The sequence below is a fragment of the Mercurialis annua genome, linkage group LG6, assembly GCF_937616625.2.
Source record: "Mercurialis annua linkage group LG6, ddMerAnnu1.2, whole genome shotgun sequence".
In the NCBI taxonomy this organism is placed as follows: Eukaryota; Viridiplantae; Streptophyta; class Magnoliopsida; order Malpighiales; family Euphorbiaceae; genus Mercurialis; species Mercurialis annua.
The window spans coordinates 615,630-640,010 of record NC_065575.1 but is presented as its reverse complement, the minus strand read 5'-3'; the positions used below and the strand labels follow the sequence as shown (position 1 = coordinate 640,010).

Below are 24,381 nucleotides of genomic sequence, written 5' to 3'. Positions count from 1 at the left end.
AAAACATTTTACATGTCTAGCATATATTAATTATATGTTTTTAAAATTTATTTAAATTTAGTTAAATTAATTAAGAATTTAAATTAATGTTAATTTGATTATGGTTTTTAGTTAGTTTTTAAAATAAAGGACTTATTTATACTTTTTGAATAAAAAAGAATTTAATTTCATCTTTAAACTTAGTTAATTGAATGATTTCATCACTTAAGTAAAAAAAATTACAAAAATTAAAAAATTGGGGTACAGTTGAAAATGGAAAATTCAAAATTGGGTAAAATTGACAACTTTTCAACGTCAGGGTGGAATTGAAAAAACATCTAAAGGTGAGGGGTTTTTGAGTGATTAGGCCTTTTTATAAATAATGACACGAGACTTTAAAATGAAATGGAAGAGTAATAATTATTTGATATTTTATTTACTTGTTGAAGTAGGATCTGATTACTAATTTTTCAATAGATAATTAAATATTTATACTCCTAAAATTTTAACGCTTTAGTTACTTATTCAGTTCATCTTTGATAGCGATTGTTTATACAAACTTAATTTTTTAGTTAGAGTAGAACATATTTTGAGAACCGTCTAATAAGCTTTAAAGAGAGAAATAAATAGACAGTTTTAACATTTTTATATAAATTAAGTCAAATGTTTAGCATTTTATTTTTTATTCTTGACCAAATTATTTTAGATATACATATCTTTGAATTTTTTATTATTTAAAAAGCATATATTGTACATTACTAAAAATAGTATATTTTTTATTTTCTAGAATAATAATTTATTATAATTTGACAATTGTGAATATTTGAATTAAGGTTTTAAGTTAAAAGAGATGATAGAAAAATAACAAATTTATTATTAAAATTATTGTATACTGTACTTTTTCATTAAGTTAGGATTATGTATCAAACAATTATTTTATTTAATACCGCAAAAACATCAAATTTGTTGACAAAGTATCTAACGGAGTTAAAACACGCAGGTATTATGTGCACCATTTTTTACAGCCACTTTAAGGATGTTAAATATCGCCCTAATTTTCTTAATTACCACACTAATTATTACAATTTCGACCTTTTGCTAAAAATTGAAAAAAAAAACACATTATGTTAGCACTCCACTTTAAATATTTTCGAGGGGCCAATCTGTACGTTTTGCAGCAAGAAAATGAATTAAGATGAAAAAGCTCCTCTGACGTGTCTCATTCTGATTACACCAAGTGGTCGGCCAGCAGTGGAAGCCAAATAACAAAAAGCGACGTAGTTTGGCAAAAATAAATCGCGGACTTTATTTGAGAATTGAATTAGATTTAATTCAAACTTCGGCGTCCGTATCTCTAGAAGTTTCTCTCATGTTCTAAATTCCAATCCCATTCATTTACCTCTATCCCCAAGAACTTACCAGATACGAACAAGGAATTTAAGCATCCAATTCTATAGAGTAAGTTCCTAAAAACTGTTATTTTTTCTGATTCAATTTCAAATTTATCAGTTTATTTTTCGCAGTTTAGATTTAGTCGCAATTCAATTAGTGTAAATTCATATGTTCTTGATTTTTTTTACTAATTATGTTCATTTGTGGTCAGTGATTTAGTTCTTGAATTAGTTAGTTTTTAATTTCTCGAGTTTGTTAAACATACTGAAAATAAATTTTAATTGACTGATTTTACGGAATTTTAAGGCTCAGAAGCCGAATTTGAAATTGAGTACGAATGTAACCTAAGTCCTGTTAGTTCAATTTTATTCTTCATTTGTTATGATTTATTAAGATTTAGCCTGTTTTTATTGTCTTGCTACTGCACCAGATGTCTTACTCTAGAAGGTCAAGGTATTCCGCTTCGCCTTCCCCATACAGGCGGTACAGCAGGTCGGTGTCTAGGTCTTTGTCGAGGTCAAGGTCGAGGTAATAATTGCTGAGCATTGTTGTTTTTGTTTATTTTGTGGCGGTTGGGATGTGATTAGGTCATTGCTTACTGTGTTTTAAATTGGTTAGCAGGAGTCCGTCGAGGGATGTGGAAAATCCTGGTAACAATTTGTATGTGACAGGGCTGTCACCTCGGATCACCAAGAGAGATCTTGAGAAGCATTTTTCTACTGAGGGAGAGGTGTGTCCCGGATAAATAATATCTTATCTATCTTTTGATCTTTCCATTACAATCTGGAGACACTATAAATTTTCCTCACAATAGAACCGTATTGGATTTATAAGTAGTCGTGAAAAAAGCAAGCCCTTTGTTTCTGGATTTAAGGATGAGTTCTGTTTTGTTGCTGTGCTCTAAACATTAGATATTTGGTGTTGTAGGTGATTGATGTGCAACTCGTGGCTGATCCATGGACTAGAGAATCTCGTGGATTTGGTTTTATAACCATGTCCTCTCTTGCGGAGGCTGATCGTTGCATTAAGTACTTGAATCGCTCAGTTCTTGAAGGCCGAGTTATCACGGTGGAGAAGGTAAAATCTTCGCTTTTTGTTCATGAGAGCCAACTCGTATTTTTTGGCTTGGCTACTTTGATATAGTTAAATTTGTCTTGAGTATTCTGGATGATTTGCTTCTTGTGAGTTTGAAAGTTGTTTGCTTTGCACTTGAAGTTTTTCTGGCAGCAGGTCAGCTGTGTGTAGCAGCTCTTCATCAAACTTCAAAGTTCTTACCACAACTAACCAAACAACTCAAAAACAGATCAAGCAGTATCAGATTGTTAGGGTTGGATGCCCTGCATTTCTCTCTTTATTTAGCAATTAAAAGTTCAGCTATTTAAGTTTATGGACCATTATTTATTTTTATCAATTATTTTTCTTTGAGTTCTAATTTTATATGTATGTGGATGAAAAAAGAAAAAGAAAATTGGTGTACTATTATTTGACATGATGTGGCATAAATTGATGAATTGATCCAATTATCTTCTGTTAGGCTAAGAGGCGAAGAGGACGAACTCCTACTCCTGGAAGATACATGGGGCTTAGAACAATTCGTGGCAAGTGTAAGTGGCTCACATAATATGTTGGTGATGCTCCTTTGAGTTTCAGGTGTTCATTGTATTTCTAATGTTTCTAAACTGAGTTGTTTGTTGCAGTGCGACGCAATACACCAAGTTATTCTCCCTGTCGGTCTCCCAGCTATCCTTCTTATCGAAGGAGCCGAAGTGGTTCACGTTATTCATCTGAGCGCAGTAGGAGTAGGTCGTATTCTCCCTACTACAGAGGCCGTCTCCGATCATATTCACCATATTATTACAGTCGCCGACATCGGTCTTACTCTCAATCTCAATCTCCTTACAGCAGGCGTGATTCGAGGTATGACTCACCTGTCGACCGGTACTATAGAAGACATTGGCATGACTCTGATTCTTATAGTCCACCTCGAAGGTCAAGGAGAAGTGCAAGGAGCTACTCACGCAGCATTTCTCCTAGTCCGAGGAGGGGCTACTCTGTTAGCCTCTCCCCTTCACCGAGGAGGAGTTACTCTAGAAGCCCGTCTCCAAGAGTGAGGAAGAGCTCAAGCAGTAGATCTCGAAGGGCTATGGCTTCACCGAGGCGGAGTTACTCTAGAAGCCCGTCTCCAAGAGTGAGGAAGAGCTCAAGCAGTAGATCTCGAAGGGCTATGGCTTCGCCAAAGCGTGAACCTAGTTACTCTAGGAGTCCCAGTGCGAGTCCTAGTTCCAGATCTGGTTCTAGGTCTGGTTCTCCTTCATCTTGAGGAGTGGAAATTTGGGTGCTACTGTATTTCTACGGAACATGTGGCTTGTAGTTCTTCCCTTCATGGCTCGGTGTGGAATATAGCTTCGTATAGATTAAAAGCCTGTCTTCTGAATAATTGTTGAGTTGTAATGTTAGTAGACATTATTATGGTAGCTTTGTACTAAAAATTGTTAGCTTCACTGGTCATATTTTGTTCTTGTAAATTGTTTTGACTGGTTATTGATGATGGAGATGGAAAAATTTAAGAATCATTTAACTTGTCCTAGAATTCTGTTGGCAAAACCCATACAGAGGCCCCTCTACTTTATCATTTTTATTCGAGAGGCCCCTATTTCAAAGTTGTTCACGTTTGGATTCCTGTACTTGGCAAAATCCAATTTTTACGCCCTTACTTGGACGGAATTTGGCAAGTGTATCTCACCGTTAACTAAGAAAACTGCCGTTAACTTTGAAAAAAAATATTACATAATGCCACATCAACATTCCCTTTAAATAAAGAAAGAAAATTTGAAGGAGCAAATTGATATTTTACCATCTTCTCCGAAACTCAGTTTTGTAACAAACTGAAAACAAAACTCCGCCTCTCCATCGCCTTTTTGCCTTCTCCATCTTCGACGGTTCAGCAACCTCTCCGTCGCCTTTTCGCCTTCGCCATCCTCGACGGTCCAGCAACCTCTCCGCCGCCTCTGCCAACTGAAAACCAAACTCTACCTCACTTTTATGGTGCCTGAAACCGATCTAGATTCGACGTTTCTGCTGCTACCGCCGCCTCTGCCATCTGTTGCTCCTCGCATGTCTTTGCCCTGTCAATTATCGAACAAAATCTAACTCTTATGTTAAACCTCCCATAAATACAGTGCCTCTCCTACTTTTAATCTCCGCCACTCGCCGCCTTTTCACCTCCACCATCCTCAACGATCCTGCCGATGCCGATCGAGTTTTAACTATACTCTTGTATCTTTGTGATGGGATTAGGGTCTGAAAAACTCATAAAATTTTGTGTTGTCATTACCTTCATCTTTCATACAACAACACTAAAATTTCTGCAACTATTTTGTTTCATTTGTTCTAATTGGTTTCTTGTTTCTTGTTTCATTAATTTCAGTTTGCTGGTGGATTTTGCTGCATACCTATCAAGTGTTTGGTAAATTGCCGCTGAGAAAATTCTTTGTATATGAAGCTCGGCCATTTTGTGTACAATGGAGATGAAGGATGTTGGAGATGCTCTGTTTTCATGTGGTCCATAGAGTTTTTGAGAATGTCAGTGTTTTGTAAGAAATAGGCATGCTGCACGCATTTACATTGTTACTGGTGTAAGCTATTCTTGATTTCATCCCTTTGCAAATACATGAATCTGCATAATTTTGTATGAATGATCATATTTTTTTGTACTAAGAAATAATAAATTTTTTCTCTGCTTTTTGTTCATGGCCCACCATTTAACATCTGACTACTGCATGCGTGGCATAAAAATTGATGGATTATTTATTCGACTCTCTTTGACGGCAAGTGAGATACACTTGTCAAATTCCGTCCAAGTGAGGGCGTAAAAATTAGATTTTGCCACGTACAAGGATCCAGACGTAAACAACTTTGGAGTAGGGGTCGTTCGAATAAAAATGATAAAGTAGAGGGGCTACTGTATGAGTTTTGCCAATTCTGTAGTCATTTTCAATCCATGGTGTCTAAATGATACTTCAAAAGGAAACCATATTGTTTAACATTAAATCTTGTAATTTTAATTATTACTATTATTAGCTTTAATCTATTGACAGAATAAGTTAGTACTTCTGGATTTCATTTGGAATTGGAAAATGCATCGGTATACATCACTGTACTCTGAAACTAGGCATAGAAGCTTGGTTGTCAAATACAATGCCCCATACATCCCCTTGCTTAACAATACTCTCAATCCCAGAAGGTGAAAATTCCTGAAAGTTCTCAGAAACCAATTCCTCTGGAAAGAGAAAAAGTATCCCGGTCCGAATTGTTGTGTGGATTCATAACATTCTTTCCTTCGAACACGGAATCTCCAGTTTCCAAGTTTGATTCATCTTCTCCAACTTGAGCAAGAATTTCAACAAAACCTATCTAATTTTACATAATTGTTAATTATTTTAATCCATTTAAAGTGAAATTCTCTTTTAGCATGAATTTCAAAATTTTAAAGAGGATAAAATATAACTTGGCATTAAATATAAGATGTAATTTTTTTTTTCACGTGACAATCTCATAGTTAGCTAACGTATGTTTAGGATTTAACCATACAACTTTCTCTAAATTAAATACAAATACAATTAAATTTCTCTATTAGTCGATAGAGGAGCAAATATATATATATTTTTTTTTTTGGTAAAAGTACCATTGTATTAAAGCTCAAAACTAAGCAAAACTACAGATCCAATAGCTTATAAAACGCTAAGGACCACAAAGCTATACAAAATTAATCCAGTTCCTATACAACTCAGCAAAACTAAGATTCAGACTTCTTTTACCATACATCTTCATAAGTACATCTTGTCTGATCCAATGTTTAATCATTCTGGCATCAATCACCTCCTTCTCAAACACAATTCTGTTTCTACCTCTCCAAATGTGGTAGATAGCGCAAACAAAAGCCATTCTTCTAATACTTGCCAGAATATTCTTGCCCACAGCTTTCTTTCCAAACCAAGCCCATTCCCTACTCCAGATACCAGGCTGTCTATTAATCAAACAAGCTTTTAAAACACAACCAATGATATTACTAGTTATATCACAGTTAAAAAACAGATGCTCTACAGACTCCACACTTCCTTTGCAGAAAACACAGGTATCATCCTGGATATATCCCCATTTTTTAAGCCTATCTTTAGTTCTGATTTTCTTCTTAATCACCAGCCAAGCAACAAAAGTATGTCTAGGCACATACCCTTTTCCCCACAAAACTTTCCACCATGAAACACTTGGTTTGTTCTCTCTAAAATGAAACCAAGCAGAGATAATGGAGAACTTACCTGCTTTGTTTGCATTCCAAATAATACAGTCTTTGATTGAACTGTTAACAATATACTTCTCTTTGATCTCATTCCAAGCCTTAGCAGTATGGTCATCTATGGGATCAGGGAGATGCCAATTACCTCTGCTAAAAAGATCTTTAACACAAGCATTCCTAGGGATATCAGAATCCTCAATTGAAATTTCTGGAAACACCTCAACTAAAGATCTGCCATCAAACCAGGGGTCAAACCAGAAGGAAATATCACCTTCTCCAAGCTTGTAAGTGAAGCAACTCTTAGCCATATCTCTGAGCTTAATTAAGTTCCTCCAGCTCCAACTTGCACACAGGGGTTTAGTGATGCCCCAAAAGCTTATCAACTTAAGTTTGTTCTTAATGATCCACAGAGCCCAAAGAGAGTCTTTTATAGTCACCAGATCCCAAATCTGCCTCATTACAGCCATTTTATTCCATAACCTGAGATCTTTGACTCCCAAACCTCCTTCTTTCTTGAGGTTACACACATCCTTCCAAGCCACCAGATTGCCATATTTGTAATCAGCTGAACCTTTCCAAAGATAGTTCTTACAGATTCTTTCAACCCCTCTTATAACTGCCACAGGAAGAACAAACATAGTACTCCAGAAAACTTGGATGCTGAATAAGACAGCGTTGATTAGCTGAAGTCTACCAGCATAGGATAGGTGTCTCATAGTCCAGTGAGAAATTCTTTTAGTAATCTTCTCAACAAGAGCATTGCAATCCTCCTTAGATAACCTTTTGCTAATTAAAGGCACACCTAAGTATCTGATAGGTAGGGATCCCTCCTGAAACTTAATCTCATTCAGGATTTCCTTCCTAATGCTCACCTCCACACTGCTGAAATAGATGCAGCTCTTCTGGTTATTCACTTGCAGGCCAGACACCTCATGAAAATGATCCAACACTTGAGCAATCTGCTTGATACTTCTCAGCTTTCCCTTACAAAAGATGAACAAATCATCTGCAAAGCACATATGCTTAATCTTTAAAGCTTTGCAACCAGAATGATAATCAAATTCATTGTCTTGAATGTTATGCAAGGCTCTGGAAAGATACTCCATCACCAAAACAAACAGCAAGGGAGACATAGGATCTCCCTGCCTAATTCCACATGCCCCCTTGAAAAAACCTTCAGGACTACCATTAATCATCACAGAGTAAACAGGGGTCCTAACACAAGTCATAATCCATTTAATGAATTTATCTGGGAATTTAAGACCTATCAAAATCTCTTCAATGCAATCCCAATTAATTGAGTCATAGGCTTTCCTCAAGTCTATCTTCATGGCACAGTCCTTCTTTCCTTTGCTCCTATGGTAGTTATACACTAATTCATGAGCAAGGAGGATGTTATCCCCTATCTTCCTTCCTGGCACAAAGGCAGACTGAGCCTTATCCACCAAATATCCCAGGCACATCCTCAATCTGGTTGAGATAATTTTGGTTATGCACTTATAAAGTACATTGCAGCAAGAAATAGGCCTGAAGTCACTTAGCTTATCTGCATTATCAATTTTAGGGATAATGGTGATGATAGTGCTGTTCAACTGCTTCAGAAAGTATCCATTCTCAAAGAAATCTCTGATGGCTTCACAAATATCATTTCCCACTATATCCCAACTCTTCTTGAAAAATAAACTGCCAAAACCATCTGCCCCTGGAGCTTTATCATTGCTAATGCTAAACATAGCATTCTTGATCTCTTCATTAGTCACAGGTTGACAAATCCTGATACTGTCCTCCTCTCTAATACTCACCCCAGTGTTTAATACCCTGAAATTGACATTGCAAGTTCTATTCTTGTAGTTACCAAACAGGTTTTTATAGTAACTAACTATATTGTCAGTTATGCTAGCCTGATCAGTAACCATCTGACCATCAATACATAAATGGCTAATTCTGTTGGTTGAATTCCTTTGTTTGACAGACTTGTGGAAGAAAGCAGTATTCAAATCCCCCAACTCAATCCACTGAACCCTAGATTTCTGTCTATAAAACACCTCTTCCCATCTTAGCAACTGCTTTAAATGCTTAACACTAGCTTTTTCTTCATCCAAAAGCATAGCATTTAGAGGGTCCATCTGGACTCTTCTCTGAGTATCTTCAACTCTACTCCTACTACTAATAACTTGGTTAGAAATGTCACTGAACTTGGATCTATTCAAGCTTTTCAAATCATGTTTAAGCATCTTCAACTTCTGAATAACAGTGAACATCTTATGACCACTCACACCTCTATTCCAACCATTTCTAATAATATTCATAAATTCGGGGCACTCACACCACATATTAAAGAAACGAAAAGGCTTGGGTTTATGAACAACAGGATCATTGAACATAATAATAAGGGGAGTATGATCTGAAATACCTTGGCTCAAGATTTTGACCTCAGCGCACTCAAATCTCTGCATCCAGTTTTCATTGACAAGAACCCTGTCTATCTTCCTCCATACCCTGTTGCTTCCTTCTTGGTTATTAGTCCATGTAAACAGACTGCCTGACCACTTTAGTTCAATCAAATTAGTCATCTCAATACAACTCTTAAAATCATCACAGTCTTCTTGATTAACAGGATTGCCTCCACATCTTTCACTATCTGTTAGCAGGGCATTAAAGTCACCCATAACACTCCAAGCCTCATTACAATCTCTAGAGATCTCAGTAAGGTCTTTCCATAAATTCTTCCTGTTAATAGCATCATTTGCTCCATAAATGAAAGAGCAAACAATGTCTTTCCCATCCCCTATTGCATTAATGTGAATTAATTGCTCAGACTTCCTCAAGCAAATTACATTCCACATATCTTCCTTAAAAATCACCCAAATTCTACTCAAATTGCTACAATCCCCATTATGAATCAACTTCCAACCCTTAAGACCCATCTTCTTCCACACTTTCTCAATGTTAATCTGCCTCACTCTAGTCTCCACAATAGCAAATAGAGTTAACTGGTTTTTAGCAATCCAATTCTTCACCTCTATTTGCTTAATGGGGTCATTAAGACCCCTAATATTCCAAACACCTATCATTTACCCCTGTCGGGGGGAATGTTAGGTTTTCTAACCCTCTTATCTCCAATAACTCCAACTGCTCCAATTCTGGATCCACCTGCTACCATAGTATTAACCAGGCCAGCTTGAGTGTTAACAATCACTTTAGTTTTTCCTTTAGAGACAGGGCTCTTAGTAATCATTTTCTGAGGTTCATTAGCCATGGGTTTGCTCTGGCTTGAATCCATAGCTACCTTACCCTCATCCTCCTTACTACCTTCCACTGCCACATTCACTTCCTTTACTGTCTCCTTCTGCTTCCAGATCTTTTGAACAGTTTCTTTGTCTTTACATTGCTGAGTATTGTGCCCCATAACCTTACACTTAGTACAAGCCTGAGGTCTCCACTCATAGTGAACTTTCTGAACAATCTGATTCCCTAATTCATCCTCTAATATTACTTCCGGTGGAAAGTCCCCAAACACCTCCATCTCTACTAAAACTCTAGCATATGATAACCTCGAAAGGTCACTAGTACACTGGTCCGTATACATCGGCCTTCCACACAGGCTAGCAATTCTACCCAACATATTTGGCGTCCAGAACTCCCATGGGAGATTTGGAAACTGGATCCAAATAGGAACCTTCATCATCTCATCAATCTGGAAACTCATTCTCTTCTTCCAAGGCTGTAACACAACCGGTCTTCTATCGAAGAAAACTGGACCATCATATAGAGCTTGCCTTTTACTCACTTCATCATCAAACTTAAGAAGGAACATCTTAGGATTAACCTGAATCACTTCCTCCAACCCATCCTTACGCCATCGATTCATTAAGAAATTCTGAAACCTAAAGAATTTTGGTTCCGTACCTATCACAGAACAAACCAGAGTTTTCTTCCATTTCTCTTCTTCTTCACTGATCTCAGTAGAGTGGAACTTGACCACTCTATTCCCATTACTCACAGATGGTGGATGATATTGCAGTTCCTCCCCATTCTCCTTTTCTCTATTTGCCGTGAAAAGAGATCTCCAAGATTTTGCTTCCACAGCCTTCTCCTCTACTTTTCCAACTCTATCTTCTTCCTCAACTAACTCGTTAGGGTTGATCTCAGAACCTGGTTTCACCCCTATCCTAGATCCAGTATTATTCAAGCTTTTCTCACTCGTACCAGCCTTCATGCTCTCCGATTCATCTTTGTTAACATCATCCTCAAGATTGGCTATTGCCTCTCCTGAATTATTTCCCAACATCTCTACAGCTGCATCTTCTTCTATGTTTTCTTTCTCCAAAACTTCCTCCACTAGTTGAATATATATATATTATTTGAATTAAAAATACATATTAAAAAATTAAAATTGAGTATTGTGGAATTGCTTATTTATTTTATATATTATTTTAAATAACTTGGTATAATTGGCAATTACTTAACAAAGTAATAATTGAATATTTTTAATTTTATAGTATAAATTTTAAATCATATATATGATTGCGAAAAAATTTAATATTTAATTAGAAATAATTATCACGTTTTTTTTGTTTGTCTTATAAAAAGATTTCGATAATATTTTTCTTTTTTTCAAAGATAGGTAGATATATAGATAAAAAAAAAGGAAAATTACAGGTAAAAAGTTCAAAACACAGAAAATTATCACAAACATGAGTCTAAATTTGTCATGGCAGTGTTACCGAGCTATATTTGTGACTAGGCGCGTCGACATCCTAACCCGCCTAGTCCATCGAGACTGAGCTACTTCCAGAACTGGGCGAGTGATCTACATTCACACCGGGACGTGACATCGTGGGCCTCGTCCGCATTTCTCGATAAACGGGGGCAAACAACGTTTAACAGTTATCCATCAAAGGAAAGCTATAAATATTCTCATTTCAGCAGTGAGCAGAGGTTAGCTATTCACATCTTTACAAAATTACCTTAATCTCTTGTACAATATATTGACTTTATTATTGGAGTGGTTTCCAAACTAACCCAGCTTGATTTCTTCTCACATTATTCTCTGTGCAGGTGCTCCATTCCTGTTCATTTCGAGAGTTACTCAAGAGAGTCAGTTAGAGCCAATTACTAACAAACATAAATGCATACTGAAAGAATATATTTGCACAATAAAACCTTATTTATAAAAGAAAAGAATTCAGGTACAAAGATATCCAGGCCATTTAGCACTTCACATTAAAAAATAGGGCTTTTTATATAAAATATTGTTTTTTTCTCTAACATTTACTTTTTTACTATCCATTTTAAATTTCTAAATCTTTAGTTAATAATCACCCATGGCCCCTGAACTTTAGGGTTACGGACACAAAACGGGCGCTAAACCCCATGATTTTTGTGACAGCGCTCACAAAACCCCCTGAGACCAAAAATCACCGATTTTTGTAAAAAAAAGGGTGACGTGGCAGCGATTTTCAAATGTCAGGACTTCATATCAATCCATGTTCGGTGTCAGGTGACACCTCACCAAAAACACCAAATAATTTAAAATACCCCCAATAATACAATTAAAAAAATTAAAAATTAATTCAACCCAACCATTCAAATCAAACCCAAATAAACTTAAAAAAACCACTTCACCCCCTACCCTAATCGCCGGCCACCTGCCTCCGGCCACCACTGCCTCTGGCTATGGCCGGAATTGTTTTTCCCGGCCACCACCTTTGTTCTTCGAGTGATGGTTTGTTCTTGAGTGAAGAACAGACCACCCCGGGGGTCTGTTCTTAGGAAACGGCCGGCCGGAAAATATTCCGGCCGTTAATCAAAGTCACATATTCAGTCATAGAACAAGAGTGGAAAATTACAAGAATGTTTCAAAATCACGGGTCCTGAAACTAACCAAACTCGACCACATTGGTTAACTATGTACGTGAACTTCGTGTTGCTACCTCGAAAATATTTTTAGTAACCGAGTCTATCTAAAATTTTATCTATAACTATATTCATCTCTTGTACAAACACATAACTAAAAGTTATAAAAGACATACGAATGTGTTAAGCTTATTTCTTTATGGGATAAAAGGAACATATAAACTTATTAAATAAATAAATAACAAACAATATTTTTAGGCTTTAGCATGGTTACATTGGCATAGCACTGCAGTAACTTGAATGAGCGCTAAATTGGAGCACAATGTAATAGCTGAACTTGTTTACAGCATCTGCTTCTATTCAGGTCTTACATGATAACTATTTTCTTTTCTGGATTCTCGGCGATTACGGTACCCGGCACTCCTTTATATTCCATATCTCGTTGGCGTATTGAGCAATTGTGCGATCGCTGCTGAATTTTCCGCTGCCAGCGGTGCTTAATATTGACATTTTCAACCACCTCTTGCGATCCCTGCAAGCAACATTTCGAGTTTTCCGCAGATCAGTGACCGGTTCACTTGACTTTACATATTAAATCTAGGTGTCTCATTGCAGGGTCATGGAAAAGGAAATAAAAGGAAGGCTTGTAAAACAAATTTTCCATCCCTACAGGCTTAAGTGATCGTCTTTTTGTCTGGTAATTGGGTTATTTTGTCAAGGCATCCTGTCGCAGCAATATGAATCTTAAAATTAAGTCAAATTCAGAACTAAAACACTCGGTATCTTACTTGTAAGCTTCATCTACTCTGTCCTGTGCGTCCAAATAGCTTGGGAAATCATGCCCGACAAGAAAATAATCACCACAACCATAACCAGAGTTGCCCTCGAGAGACTGTAAAAGTGGATTGTAATCGTAGCTTCCAAATGCTCCGCTTCTAACGAATTGCTTGGCCTCTTCAAAGCGAGGATCTGGTTTGAACTGCAAAATTGGCCAAAGTATTAGACAAGAAAACACAGTTCATCTCACTATGGAATCAATAAATGAAAGAGTGGAAAATTAAGAAATTTAATTTCTAAGCAACAGAACAAAACAATCTGAAAAATCAAATTATCGAATTAGATTTTCATACTATCCTTTTTCTTCCTATGCACAAGCCACAAAGAATGACTCACATTATCGAAACAAATCCGATAGAGTATATATGACTGATGACTTGAAGTAATTTACTAGCTCATTTTAACTCATTATCTAAACAAATTCATTACAGAATATAAACGACTGATGATTCGAAGTGATTAACTAGATCTTGTTTTCAACAAGTTCAGTCACTCATCACTGAAAATTTGTAAAAGTAAAATCGGGATTCAACTTGCAGTAACAATGCCAGTGTTAGTCGAAGATGTTCTTACCAGTCCATCCTCTCTTTCCTTGCGCAGTTTAGGGACTTCATCGGCTGTTGCACCAAAAAGAAAGAAATTTTCCTCCCCTACTTCCTCTCTGATTTCCACATTAGCCCCGTCGAGTGTTCCTATTATAAGGCAACCATTGAGTGCAAACTTCATGTTGCTTGTGCCACTTGCCTCCATTCCTGCGGTACTAATATGCTGTGATAGCTCACTTCCCGGAATCAGCATCTCTGCTACAGATACATTGTAATTTGGAACAAATACTATCTGCAAACAAATTTTTGAGTGCAAATCATACGTTGTTAATGCACAGTAGGAGTACATATGTGCTTATCATTTCTGTGGATGAAACACATTGCTTTAAATGTAAAATAACTGGGTATAGTAACAAAATTCAAATGGACTGGTGATTTGATGCAAGATTTAAAATTTATGATTAAGTATCTATCTCAAGATCTTGTCAATCCTCATGGAAAATAGGTCCAGGATCATTTTTTAGTAATCAGTTAAGACTTCTAGCAATTCAATAGCTAAGCAGAAAGACAAGTCTAACAGAAAATAGCTGAATACCAGAAACTGAAGGTCTCCGAGAAAATTGTATCACTAAACATCACTTTTCTTAATGCCTTGAGAGGATTTATTTTTGCCTCTATTTGTTATCTCTCTTGGCCTTTCTAACCACGGCTTCCCTCCACCATAAGTGAGGATTATCAATAAATACCATGGCGACCCAACTTTTCATTAAAAAAAAACATTACAACTGAAGTGGGAGGCTGACAGTGGGTTGATGGGCTAGTCTTTCAGGATGTAGTTCACATGGTCTGAATGGGGATATTCCCCGTCAATTACAAGGTTTTGAGGAACAAGTAGTTTTAAAAGTGAACCTGGAAAATAGGTGATGTTCTAAAAGCATTACTGCACACATCGCCATATTAGATTTCTCCCCATCTAATAATATTGCTAGCTAAATCAAGGTCTACAGGTGCAGTCAAAGTCTCAATATAAAGTCAGCAAGGAATTAAGTTTCCCTGATGAAAGCCCTATCAGCTCAGTTCTCATTCATGACTAATTTTCAGATGTCATTTGATGAAGAGCTAACTTTAAACAACACTTTGCTCGACTCAATTAGACAAATGAAGTTTCCACGTTAAAGTACGCTTTTTGGGCAGCACACATGAACAACAATTTCGAAGAGTTCAGGTTTTGGACCTTTTGGTTAATTGATACAATGGCTTCTATTGACATCTCAACTCTTAGACTAGCAAATAAAACAAGATTTTCTTAACAGTTTAAATGCTTAGCTGAGCAAATTTGTTAAAGCTCATTTGTTTGGAGATGATTGATGAATGGGCCAAGTCCAAGCTAGTATAGGAACTGTTTTATAATGTACCAAGAGCATTATATTCACCCAACATCCAATTTAAACTGATTACCTTCAAATAGCTATTGACTTCAGGATCAGTGTTGACAACAGCACCAACATCATTTACCAGCTTCACTATCCTTTTAGCATTCGTGTAAGTTGCAAATGCTTTTCCTCCAATCATAATAGTGCGCGGAGTTGTCTTTTTCCGCTCTTCAGCACTCATCTCCTGCCAGAGTCCATATAAAGGAAATCCAAAATTAGCAATTGAGTCACGCAAAATCAAACGATAAAGAGTATTAAGCATGGAATATGGTGATACAAACGCGTGATAGCTTCGATCATTTAAAAACAAGCAATAACTTCCTCAGAAATCAACTCCACTCACCTAAACTAGAAACTGCATTTCTAACTTCTCATCAGGAAGCTCTCACATACAGTACAATTAATAAGAAACAAAAACTCAATCACTAAAACCAGCAGCAATTTCACCACAAATTTGGCTCGTCACCAGTTCTAATCACCTAGAGCATAGCATAGCCTAACATTTAAAAATGAAGCTACAGTAAGAAGGAAATTTTTGTCATAATTTATTTTCATCAGAAAGAATATTCAAAAGAAAAAAAATAAAAAAATTGCAGTATAACAATGAAAGATGATGACAAATGTGTTGATGGGGAAAAATACAATTAAAATAATAATCCCCATCCATTACTTTGCAGTGTGGTGTCCGCAACTAAGGAGGAAATACGGCTTTGGCATCACAAATTGCTACAGCCTACAAACACTGAGTAGAGAAACAACAGATATTGGATCCTAAACTGATAAACCATTATGCGATATATTGCTAAGCAGGGCCATATGCTGGTTTATTTGAATTAGATAGTCGTTTATTAAGAAGAAAGAAACATGAAAGAGGAGAAAGAAAGAAAAAGGAAGAAAGCGGAGACCTTGTACCTTTAATTTCTTGTACCTATAGACGGCACCCAAGATATTCATAAGCTGCCTTTTGTACTCATGGATTCGCTTTACTTGTATGTCAAACAGACTATCTGGATCGATGCTTTCACCTGTCACTCGCAATATGTACTGTGCCAAACGCTGCTTATTAGCCATCTTGGCAGAGTCCCATTGAGCTTGGAGGTCTGAATTCTCTGCAAACTATTTAAAAGAACACCCATAATTAATAACAAATGGAAGCATTTCAAAGTTCATTCACACGTGTAGTAGCAGATAGCCAGATACTTACTTCTCGAAGACCTACAAGCAGGTCAAGGTTGGTAACCCATTTGTCAGTTTTTAACCATTTTGTGATAATGTTACTGAGCTCAGGACTACAAAAACGGAGCCACCGGCGAGGGGTTATGCCATTTGTTTTATTTTGGAACTTTTTCGGCCATATTGAGACGTAGTCTGAAAACAGTTCAGCTTTTAAGATATCACTATGTAACTGGGCAACACCATTAACCTGCAAATTTGAGTTACTTTGAAATTTTAGATGAAGCAAAGTTCAATAAATTAAAGAGGACAGAAGAGAACAAAGGCAAGAAATTATCCAAGTTTAGGGGTTTCCAGTTGAGTGATGATGCCTAGGGACTTCTAAAAATTAGTAGACCATGAGCAAAATAAGAAAAACTAATAAGAGGATGACAAGCAGGTATGAAAAACATTGTTTTATAAAACAATTATATGCTTGGGTAAAATTTTAAAGTCTTAACCAGAATAATATCGAGTTCTGATAAAAGGAGGTTCTGAGCTACGGGAAACTATCTGCAAGTATATATCATGCCCACTGGCCAGTTCAAAGTTATCATCATTAAATAGTGTGATCAACATGCTTATCAGTTATCAATTCAATTCTAAATGCTGAGTCTTTGGAATTCCACAGAATTGGATCTCTTACCGTATGTGAAGAAACTACACATAAGTTTGCCATCCGAACAACCGGCTTTTGAGGATTGTTATCCAAGATGCGCATGTTCGGAAGCTTGCTCTCAAGATCAACTCTACTGCTACGTATCATCGCAATGAACTGCATAATTTTCATTTTATTTTCAAATAGTGAAGTACATGTTTAAATATTCAGGAATGCAAAAAGTGAGATCATATACCCTCTTGTCTATTTCTTCTATAATCTCCATATGACGTGGAAGAAGTTTCCACATCACTGCTTGTGACCACTTCTCCAGTGCTTCAGGAAGGACTGTGTGATTGGTATAAGCGACAGTCCTGTTTAATTAATAATTTTCAAATATCCGTCAATATCTCAGTAGATAAATGAAAGGTACGTTGTGGAGAAAATTCATAAAAGAAGAAGCACTACAAGAGAGACACATAAAGAAAATCAAGTGAAAAGTCACCTCGTTGTCAACTCCCAAGCTTCATCCCATCCAAGTCCTTCATCATCCATTAGTAATCGCATAAGCTCTGGAATTGCAAGAGTAGGATGAGTATCATTCATTTGTACTGCAACTTTGCTGGGAAATTCAGACCAGTCCCATGATCCCTTCCCAGTTCTTCTCTCCTTAAATCTGAGAATGATATCCTGCATTTGGTCATAAGTTAGAGTAGGCTGTGAAGAAAATTACCCTAACACCCAGACATACAATGATACAAATGAAATATTAGAACAAAGAGAAACATGAGTTTGTTACTACTTTCTCAAAAACATCCGCTCAATTTCAATCCATTTATCAAGGGAAAATCAAAGAGAGTATGTGCTTAAGCATACACATGATGGAGAGTACCACAAGCCATGAACAAAATGAATAAAAAAAAGATCAAAGAACATGGTTAATTCCCCTACCTGAAGTGATGCGCTACAAAGGAAATACTGTTGTTTTAGTCGTAAAAGCTTTCCATCTTCTGTTGCATCCCCGGGATAGAGGACTGCACATATCTGCATAAACACAGGTTAAGCTTTTGGCAAAAATTGGAATATTAGACAGCTATGCATGCCTTATTATATGTTAAATTTTTCTTTATTTAACATTAGATATTATGCAAACACCTTTTATGATCAGAAACTAAGACATTCTCTTTATCACATGAAAAAGATGCTGACAAAATGACATTTTCTCATGATATAATTAAAACTGACCTGCTGAGCTCGAGAATGAAGTTGTGCAGCTGATTCATACTTGCCATCATTAAATTGGAACAGGTTGAAGTCCTCGGCGGATGCTTTTGCTTCCCATAGACGAAGACTATTGGTATTCTTGGTTTTGTATCCTGGAATTGGCACATCATAAGCTAAGGCTTGCACGACCTCTCCGCCAACCCATTTTCGGCTGTATATACAAGAGGAACCACCTCACAGTAAATTGCACACCATAGGAAGGATAAAAAGGACCGATAGACACTTTGTAATGTGAAAGTGATTATGGCCCTTTGTTACAGGAAGAAATCATTATGCACTTTGAAGTAAGGTAATTAATTAAAAAATGATTCACAATTAATTTAACACTTACGATCCATCTGGAGTGACCTGGACTTGACCAAAGAATCGGACAGGAAAGACAACATCGTGCCTGACAACTTCCCAGGGACTGAACTTCTGCATAAGTTCAATCAATTAAAATGTCAACAAGTTCACATGATGTTTGTGCCAAAATTTGACGTAGGAACAAACCTCAAGCCAGTCCTCAGCAACTTCTTCTTGGCCCTCCTTGGCGATCCGTTGTTTAAAGAGCCCATATCTGTACCTCAGACCATATCCCCAAGCAGGCAAATTTAAAGTTGCCATTGAGTCTAGAAAGCATGAAGCAAGTCTGCCTAAGCCACCATTTCCAAGTGCTGCATCCTTCTCCTATAATATCAATAGCAGAACGCATGTTAGGAGTGAAGATAAATGAACATTCCATAAACCTTAATTATGATTACAAAACGTAAGCTAACATAGATCTTCCAAAAACATATTTCACAATCCAGTAATCCACTAGTCACATTTATGAACTCGATCCTTTTGTTTTACACCATCAAATCAGAAATGATCTCTGCTAACGTCCAATGGACACATGCCAACAAGGCAGTAGAAACAATACAGGTTGAGAAAGACATTTACCAAAAAAACAAAAAACCATTTCGAGCATGTTTGAAAATAAATACCGAGTTATCATATCGATAGAATTCCAAAATTGGATTCCAGCCCCGCTATTTCTAGGGATGATTAGTTTCAAAGATCAGAGAGAGCTAAATAATCAGTAACTTGGTGAGCACAGTTGTAAGCAGAAGTAATTAGTTTTATGAAAAGAACTATTTAAACAAAACATAAATGCAAATCGACAATAGACTTACCTGCTCGACAATTTCTTCAAGTTGATGCCCCAACTTATTTAAAGCATCAGCATATGCACCTTGAATATCCAAGTTCCCAATTGCATTCGTCAAAGCTCGTCCTTGAAGAAACTCCATGGACAAGTAGTACGTCTGCTTTGGATCAACTTTATGATAATGAAGATAGGTCTCATTCCATTGCTACACAGATTAAAAAAAAAAAACATAAACATCATCACAAATAAATTGCAAAAACAACCATAATCTTTCTTCATTACTTTTTTTAACAAAATTGAAAATATTTTATCTAAAGTTCGAAAATAAACTTTCTGAAGACACAAACTTTCTGTTTCCAGATAAACTAAGAACATCTGAAGACATAAACTTTCTGTTTCCAGATAAACTACACATAATTAACAATCAATATGAAAACTAAAACAACATTAAAACAATAAATAACCATATAATAAGTAAAAATAGGAAATAAATACTTGAATAAGGCGATCACGGACACTCTGAGCAGTGGCATAGTAAGCTTGTTCTGGTTCAAATTTGAAAAGAGAGAAATGAGGAGAGTATTGTGCATGGTAATTGATATTAGAAGCAATTTCTGATGGATCATTAGCTAATGGATTTGCAGTTGGTGGGATTTTAGAGGAAGAAACTGCTGATACAGAAATGCTTCTACTTCCATTGCTTTCTACACTAGCCATTGATTCTTGATTCTTCCCAAAATAAAAAACAAGAAAAAAAGCTGAATCTTTTTTACTTATTTTGAGGACCCAGTGGCAGAAATAACAAAAAGATTGTGAATTTGGAGAGGAAAAACAAGTGGGTGATTGAGTTTTGAAAGGTTAGAACAAAAAGAAGTGAGATATTTGTAGAATATGCGGTTCTTTTGTAATTGTAAAGAGGGAAGAAGACAAAACAGAGAGAGAATCATGAAAAAGAAAAGATGAGTGAGATTGATTGAAATGGGAAGATAATGAATCACATGACGAGGGAGTGAGAATGGAGAATGGAGAGATGGGCACGTAATGAGGGTTGCATACTCTTTACTACTAAAAAGCAGAGTGCACGTGTGGCTTCATTCAATGAAAGATGCCTCAGCTTCCGGATCTTGAATTCACTTCATAACTTCATTTTCCATGTTCTTCATCCCCGTGAATATTCCATATTTTAGATTTTGCTTTCATTTATAGTTCAAATTTATAATGTTACTAGTTTTATTTTATTTTTAGACTTTTAGTTTCAATATTATCCATCTTTTCATATTGGAATATTTCCACTTAAAAAATTTCTAACATATATTTTTCATATTTGACAACTCTTGAGAACAATTAGTGTAAATTATCCCATAATACATCACAATACTCTATTATTTCTTAATAATATGATATTAATATTGACAAAATCAAACTCTTAAAATGTAAAAATATAATGAATTTCATAAAAAAGCAAAAGTATCATAAGAGATTCTTTTACATAAATAAAATATAATGATAACTTAATTAATGATATCTTACTTTATTTTATTTTGGGACAATGATATCTTATTTATTTATGAGCTTTATAGTACTCCCTCCGTCCCAATAGAGTTGTCCACTTTGAGAAAAAATTTGTCCCAAAACTATTTTACACTTTTAAAAAGTAACTAAATTTTACACTCAATTTTTCTTTATTACCCCTATTTAAAATCTACTAATGAACAAATTGAAAGTAAATTGCAAGTGTATCCTATATTAAATAGGGGTATGACAAGAAAAGTAAGTAAAATTTTATAAAACTTATAAACAATAATTGTTTTTCTTAAACTGTGTGATAAAGGCAAAGTGGACAATTCTATTGGGACGGAGGGAGTATATTTTAAATCAATTGAATTAGTCCATAATTAATTTTCATTTTCATAGTAGTAAAAAGTAACCATCTTATAAAAATTGATTCAATAAAATTAGATATACATCTTTAACAATTAAAATTGCAGAATTTCAACACTGCTTTGGATTTAGCTATCTTAATGAGCAGTTCAAGAACAGATCAATCGAAGATTAAAGACTGCAAACAAAACCACCCACTTCTCAGACTTCAAGAACATTAACTTAGCAAGAAAATAATTGTTTGAAGAAATCTCATATTCTCTCATGCAGAAATAAACTTATACTCTCCTTTAATCCCAAATGTTCTTTCTCTGCTCTTCTTTGGATCTCTTGCAGGAAAATTTGCAGACTGATGATGAGATGAAGATGCTGAGGATGAAGATGCAGATGCAGATGCAGAATTTTCTTTCAACTCTTTTCGGATTCTCCATAGAATCTCAACACATTGTTCCATGGAAGGTCTTGATGGTCTTAGAGAGGCAACACATTTGCTAGCTAATTCAAGGATTTTCTCTACTGCCATGTTTGAACCAGGACTTCTCTTTACCCTTGGATCCATAACTAATATAGCTTCCTTCTGTTTTAATTTCTGCATTGCCTGCACATTTAGATGCTCTTCATGATTAGTAAAGGGAAAAAGTTGTTTATATCAGTTTAATCTTATAATGCACGGGAAACTTGCCGAGTCCTACATTTCAGCGTTTCAGCGCTTCGTTTCATTTTCAGAAACGCTTCAGAAACTTTATCTTCATAACCTATACTTAAAAAATGTAGTTTCACTCTTTCTTATTTTAATACTTTTCTGTGTCAGCGATTCTTATTCGGTGCAACAATTTAGTAATGCGAGCCAGAAGAACAGAAAGCTGAATCATGGCGCTTCTTAGTTTGAGGACTGAAATCAACAACAATTTTCTGAAAATTCAAATATACACTACTACTGTTTCATAGGGATGTGCATTTGGTTCTAACCAAACCAAATAGAAATTTTATATTTTATGAAAACCAACCAAATTTTTTAGAAATCTAAAATTTATAAACTAAACTGAACTACTTAGGTCGATTGTTTTTTTTGGTTCGTTTGCTCTAAAACTTAGCTGAATTTTTTTTATGCTCAGACCAAATCAAACTGAACCAAAAAACTGAAAATTTTATTTATTATCAAACTAAACCGAACTAAATTTATCCGTTTGGTTCAGTTTTTGCACGCCTCTAAGCATATATGAATAAAAGAAAATTGAAGGACTCACCCATCTTACAGTTACTTTCTCTTTCAATGGTCTCTTATGATCAATTGGATGTCTTCCTGTCATCAGTTCAACAAGCAAAACACCAAAAGAATAGACATCACTCTTTTCAGTGAGTTGATATGTCATAAGGTATGCAGGATCTAAGTAGCCTGTTGTTCCTTTGATATTAGTTGAAATGTGAGTATCACCAGAATCCCCAGCTGTCAGTCGTGCGAACCCGAAATCTGCTACTTTGGCACGGAGTTTTTCAGTAATCAGGATGTTTGATGCTTTTATATCTCTGTGGATTATAGGATGATCTGTCAGAAAATGAGTGAGTTTTTTCAGGCTTATAAAAAAATTATATTATCCGAACACAGCGATATGCACAATCAATTATCTTGAGTATCAAGTCACCTGTATACATATGAAGATAGGTAATCGCATGAGCTACATCAATTGCAATGTCCAGACGTTGAGCGATCTCTAGTCCATTTCCTCGTGTGCCTACACCGTGAACATTATCATCTAATCATAGAACATCCGCATACAAGGACTCTTTAAACTTTAATCCATACACTCCCATTTATTAATAATTGTAGCATGGTATTAAATAAGCAATCATTGATGCACATGCACTTACCATCCAGATGTTGTCGAAGATTTCCATTGCTGACGTATTCAATAACAATGACCCGCTCGTCTCTATGCTCTAGATATCCATATAATCTCACCAAATTCAAATGTTCAATCTTAGAGAGGGTAAGTACTTCATTCTTGTATTCCAGAGACAAACGCTTGTCATAATTATTCTGCCACAGAGTTTCAACTAGTTATTGATGCCACATTTCATTTCCTGCCATACATTACAAATATGTACCTGTTTAGCACGCTTTACTGCAACAAGAGATCCATCTTTGAGCTTCCCTTTATAAACTGTTCCAAAACCACCATCTCCAATCTTATTTGCTGGAGAGAAATTTTCAGTTGCCTTATAAATCTCTTCAATGGTGAAATTGACTGTTCCAACCATTCTGCTTGCAGTGCTAGAAGATCCATAAGAACTAGAGAAAGTGAATCTTGAATTACTCTTACTGCTTCCTGTTGAAAGATCAGTTGAAACTGCAGGTTGTAAGCAAAATTAGATTCTGAATCAAGAATAAAAGTTTGACTTTTTCTCGCATAAAAATGCAGAGTAAGGAAAAGTATAGCTTACAGGAAACCTTCTCAACCAGATTGTTGCTTTTCTTTGCAACAGTTACATCTCCTCTAGCCTTTTTTCGCCGGAAAAGGAAAAATGTAAAGACTCCAGTAACCTTGCGTATATATTTCAAGACAGGATATGTTCTGGTTACAGAATTGTGTCTTCTTTGGCTTGATTGTAAATTGTAGGGAGTAGATGTGTTCCTCATTTGCAAAGACATCAGATGTGTATGCCTTGTAAAAATTGATTATCTATGTGTATATATCATATTTATAGGACTAATTCAAACAAAAATACTTTTCTTTTTGTCCTATAGGAAAGATGTTCAAACACAACAGACTTTTATATTATTTAACCAAGTCAATAGAATCCCGCCAATTAGCACATATATGTATTAATTGTTTTATCTTAGAATCAATTATATTTGACCAAATCTGCCTATGATAGAGCTCTTACGCACTGATCCCATTTAGCCAATTGTCAAGTAAATCTGGCCACCTGAA

General features: G+C 35.8%; 3 protein-coding genes and 1 non-coding gene across 7 annotated transcripts; 2 read left to right on the top strand and 2 right to left on the bottom strand.

Moving 5' to 3' along the window:
• Positions 1–1,303: 1,303 nt before the first annotated feature.
• LOC126687321 (serine/arginine-rich splicing factor SR45a) lies at positions 1,304–3,944 on the top strand. Of its 4 annotated transcripts, none has more exons than XR_007644104.2 (6): positions 1,304–1,437; positions 1,802–1,899; positions 1,993–2,101; positions 2,299–2,448; positions 2,587–2,698; positions 2,906–2,975. XR_007644104.2 is itself a non-coding variant. In XM_050381854.2 (6 exons), exons 2-6 carry the CDS (start codon positions 1,802–1,804, stop codon positions 3,689–3,691), a joined length of 1,038 nt encoding a protein of 345 aa, XP_050237811.1. In that variant the 5' UTR covers positions 1,304–1,437; the 3' UTR covers positions 3,692–3,944. The 4 variants fall into 4 exon arrangements, 3 of the variants coding, with proteins under 3 accessions (XP_050237811.1, XP_050237810.1, XP_050237812.1); XM_050381854.2 differs by lacking the exon at positions 2,587–2,698 and adding an exon at positions 3,069–3,944 and having other exon boundaries at positions 1,802–1,887; XM_050381853.2 differs by lacking the exon at positions 2,587–2,698 and adding an exon at positions 3,069–3,944.
• A 706-nt stretch (positions 3,945–4,650) lies between these two features.
• Positions 4,651–4,735, top strand: LOC126654217 (small nucleolar RNA snoR97). The gene has a single exon (XR_007632473.1). It is a non-coding gene; the product is annotated as a small nucleolar RNA snoR97 (small nucleolar RNA).
• A 7,996-nt stretch (positions 4,736–12,731) lies between these two features.
• LOC126686494 (alpha-glucan phosphorylase, H isozyme) lies at positions 12,732–20,655 on the bottom strand. Its single transcript, XM_050380552.2, has 15 exons — positions 20,063–20,655; positions 19,593–19,772; positions 18,928–19,104; positions 18,767–18,852; positions 18,397–18,586; positions 18,103–18,195; positions 17,657–17,841; positions 17,408–17,525; positions 17,200–17,328; positions 16,546–16,764; positions 16,254–16,457; positions 15,367–15,525; positions 13,937–14,200; positions 13,315–13,505; positions 12,732–13,058 (listed from the first exon to the last, which is right to left on the bottom strand). Exons 1-15 carry the CDS (start codon positions 20,282–20,284, stop codon positions 12,932–12,934), a joined length of 2,544 nt encoding a protein of 847 aa, XP_050236509.1. The 5' UTR covers positions 20,285–20,655; the 3' UTR covers positions 12,732–12,931.
• Positions 20,656–21,481: 826 nt separating this feature from the next.
• Positions 21,482–24,319, bottom strand: LOC126687249 (calmodulin-binding receptor-like cytoplasmic kinase 1). The gene is made up of 6 exons (XM_050381733.2): positions 23,891–24,319; positions 23,555–23,796; positions 23,318–23,486; positions 23,092–23,181; positions 22,696–22,994; positions 21,482–22,046 (listed from the first exon to the last, which is right to left on the bottom strand). Exons 1-6 carry the CDS (start codon positions 24,096–24,098, stop codon positions 21,711–21,713), a joined length of 1,344 nt encoding a protein of 447 aa, XP_050237690.1. The 5' UTR covers positions 24,099–24,319; the 3' UTR covers positions 21,482–21,710.
• Positions 24,320–24,381: the final 62 nt, after the last annotated feature.

Bases quoted from the DNA above. Each gene is read 5' to 3' on its own strand.
- LOC126686494 (XM_050380552.2), bottom strand. From the start codon at position 20,284: ATGGCTAGTGTAGAAAGCAATGGAAGTAGAAGCATTTCTGTATCAGCA. The intron at 18,196-18,396 runs GTCAGTTTTAAT...GTGTTTATGCAG, and splicing joins TTCATTCTCGAGCTCAGCAG to ATATGTGCAGTCCTCTATCC. The intron at 14,201-15,366 runs GTAATCAGTTTA...ATTTGTTTGCAG, and splicing joins AAGTCAATAGCTATTTGAAG to ATAGTATTTGTTCCAAATTA.
- LOC126687321 (XM_050381853.2), top strand. From the start codon at position 1,802: ATGTCTTACTCTAGAAGGTCAAGGTATTCCGCTTCGCCTTCCCCATAC. The intron at 1,900-1,992 runs GTAATAATTGCT...ATTGGTTAGCAG, and splicing joins TTGTCGAGGTCAAGGTCGAG to GAGTCCGTCGAGGGATGTGG. The intron at 2,102-2,298 runs GTGTGTCCCGGA...TTGGTGTTGTAG, and splicing joins ATTTTTCTACTGAGGGAGAG to GTGATTGATGTGCAACTCGT.
- LOC126687249 (XM_050381733.2), bottom strand. From the start codon at position 24,098: ATGTCTTTGCAAATGAGGAACACATCTACTCCCTACAATTTACAATCA. The intron at 23,797-23,890 runs GTAAGCTATACT...TACAACCTGCAG, and splicing joins TCTGGTTGAGAAGGTTTCCT to TTTCAACTGATCTTTCAACA. The intron at 23,487-23,554 runs GTACATATTTGT...ACTCTGTGGCAG, and splicing joins CAGTAAAGCGTGCTAAACAG to AATAATTATGACAAGCGTTT.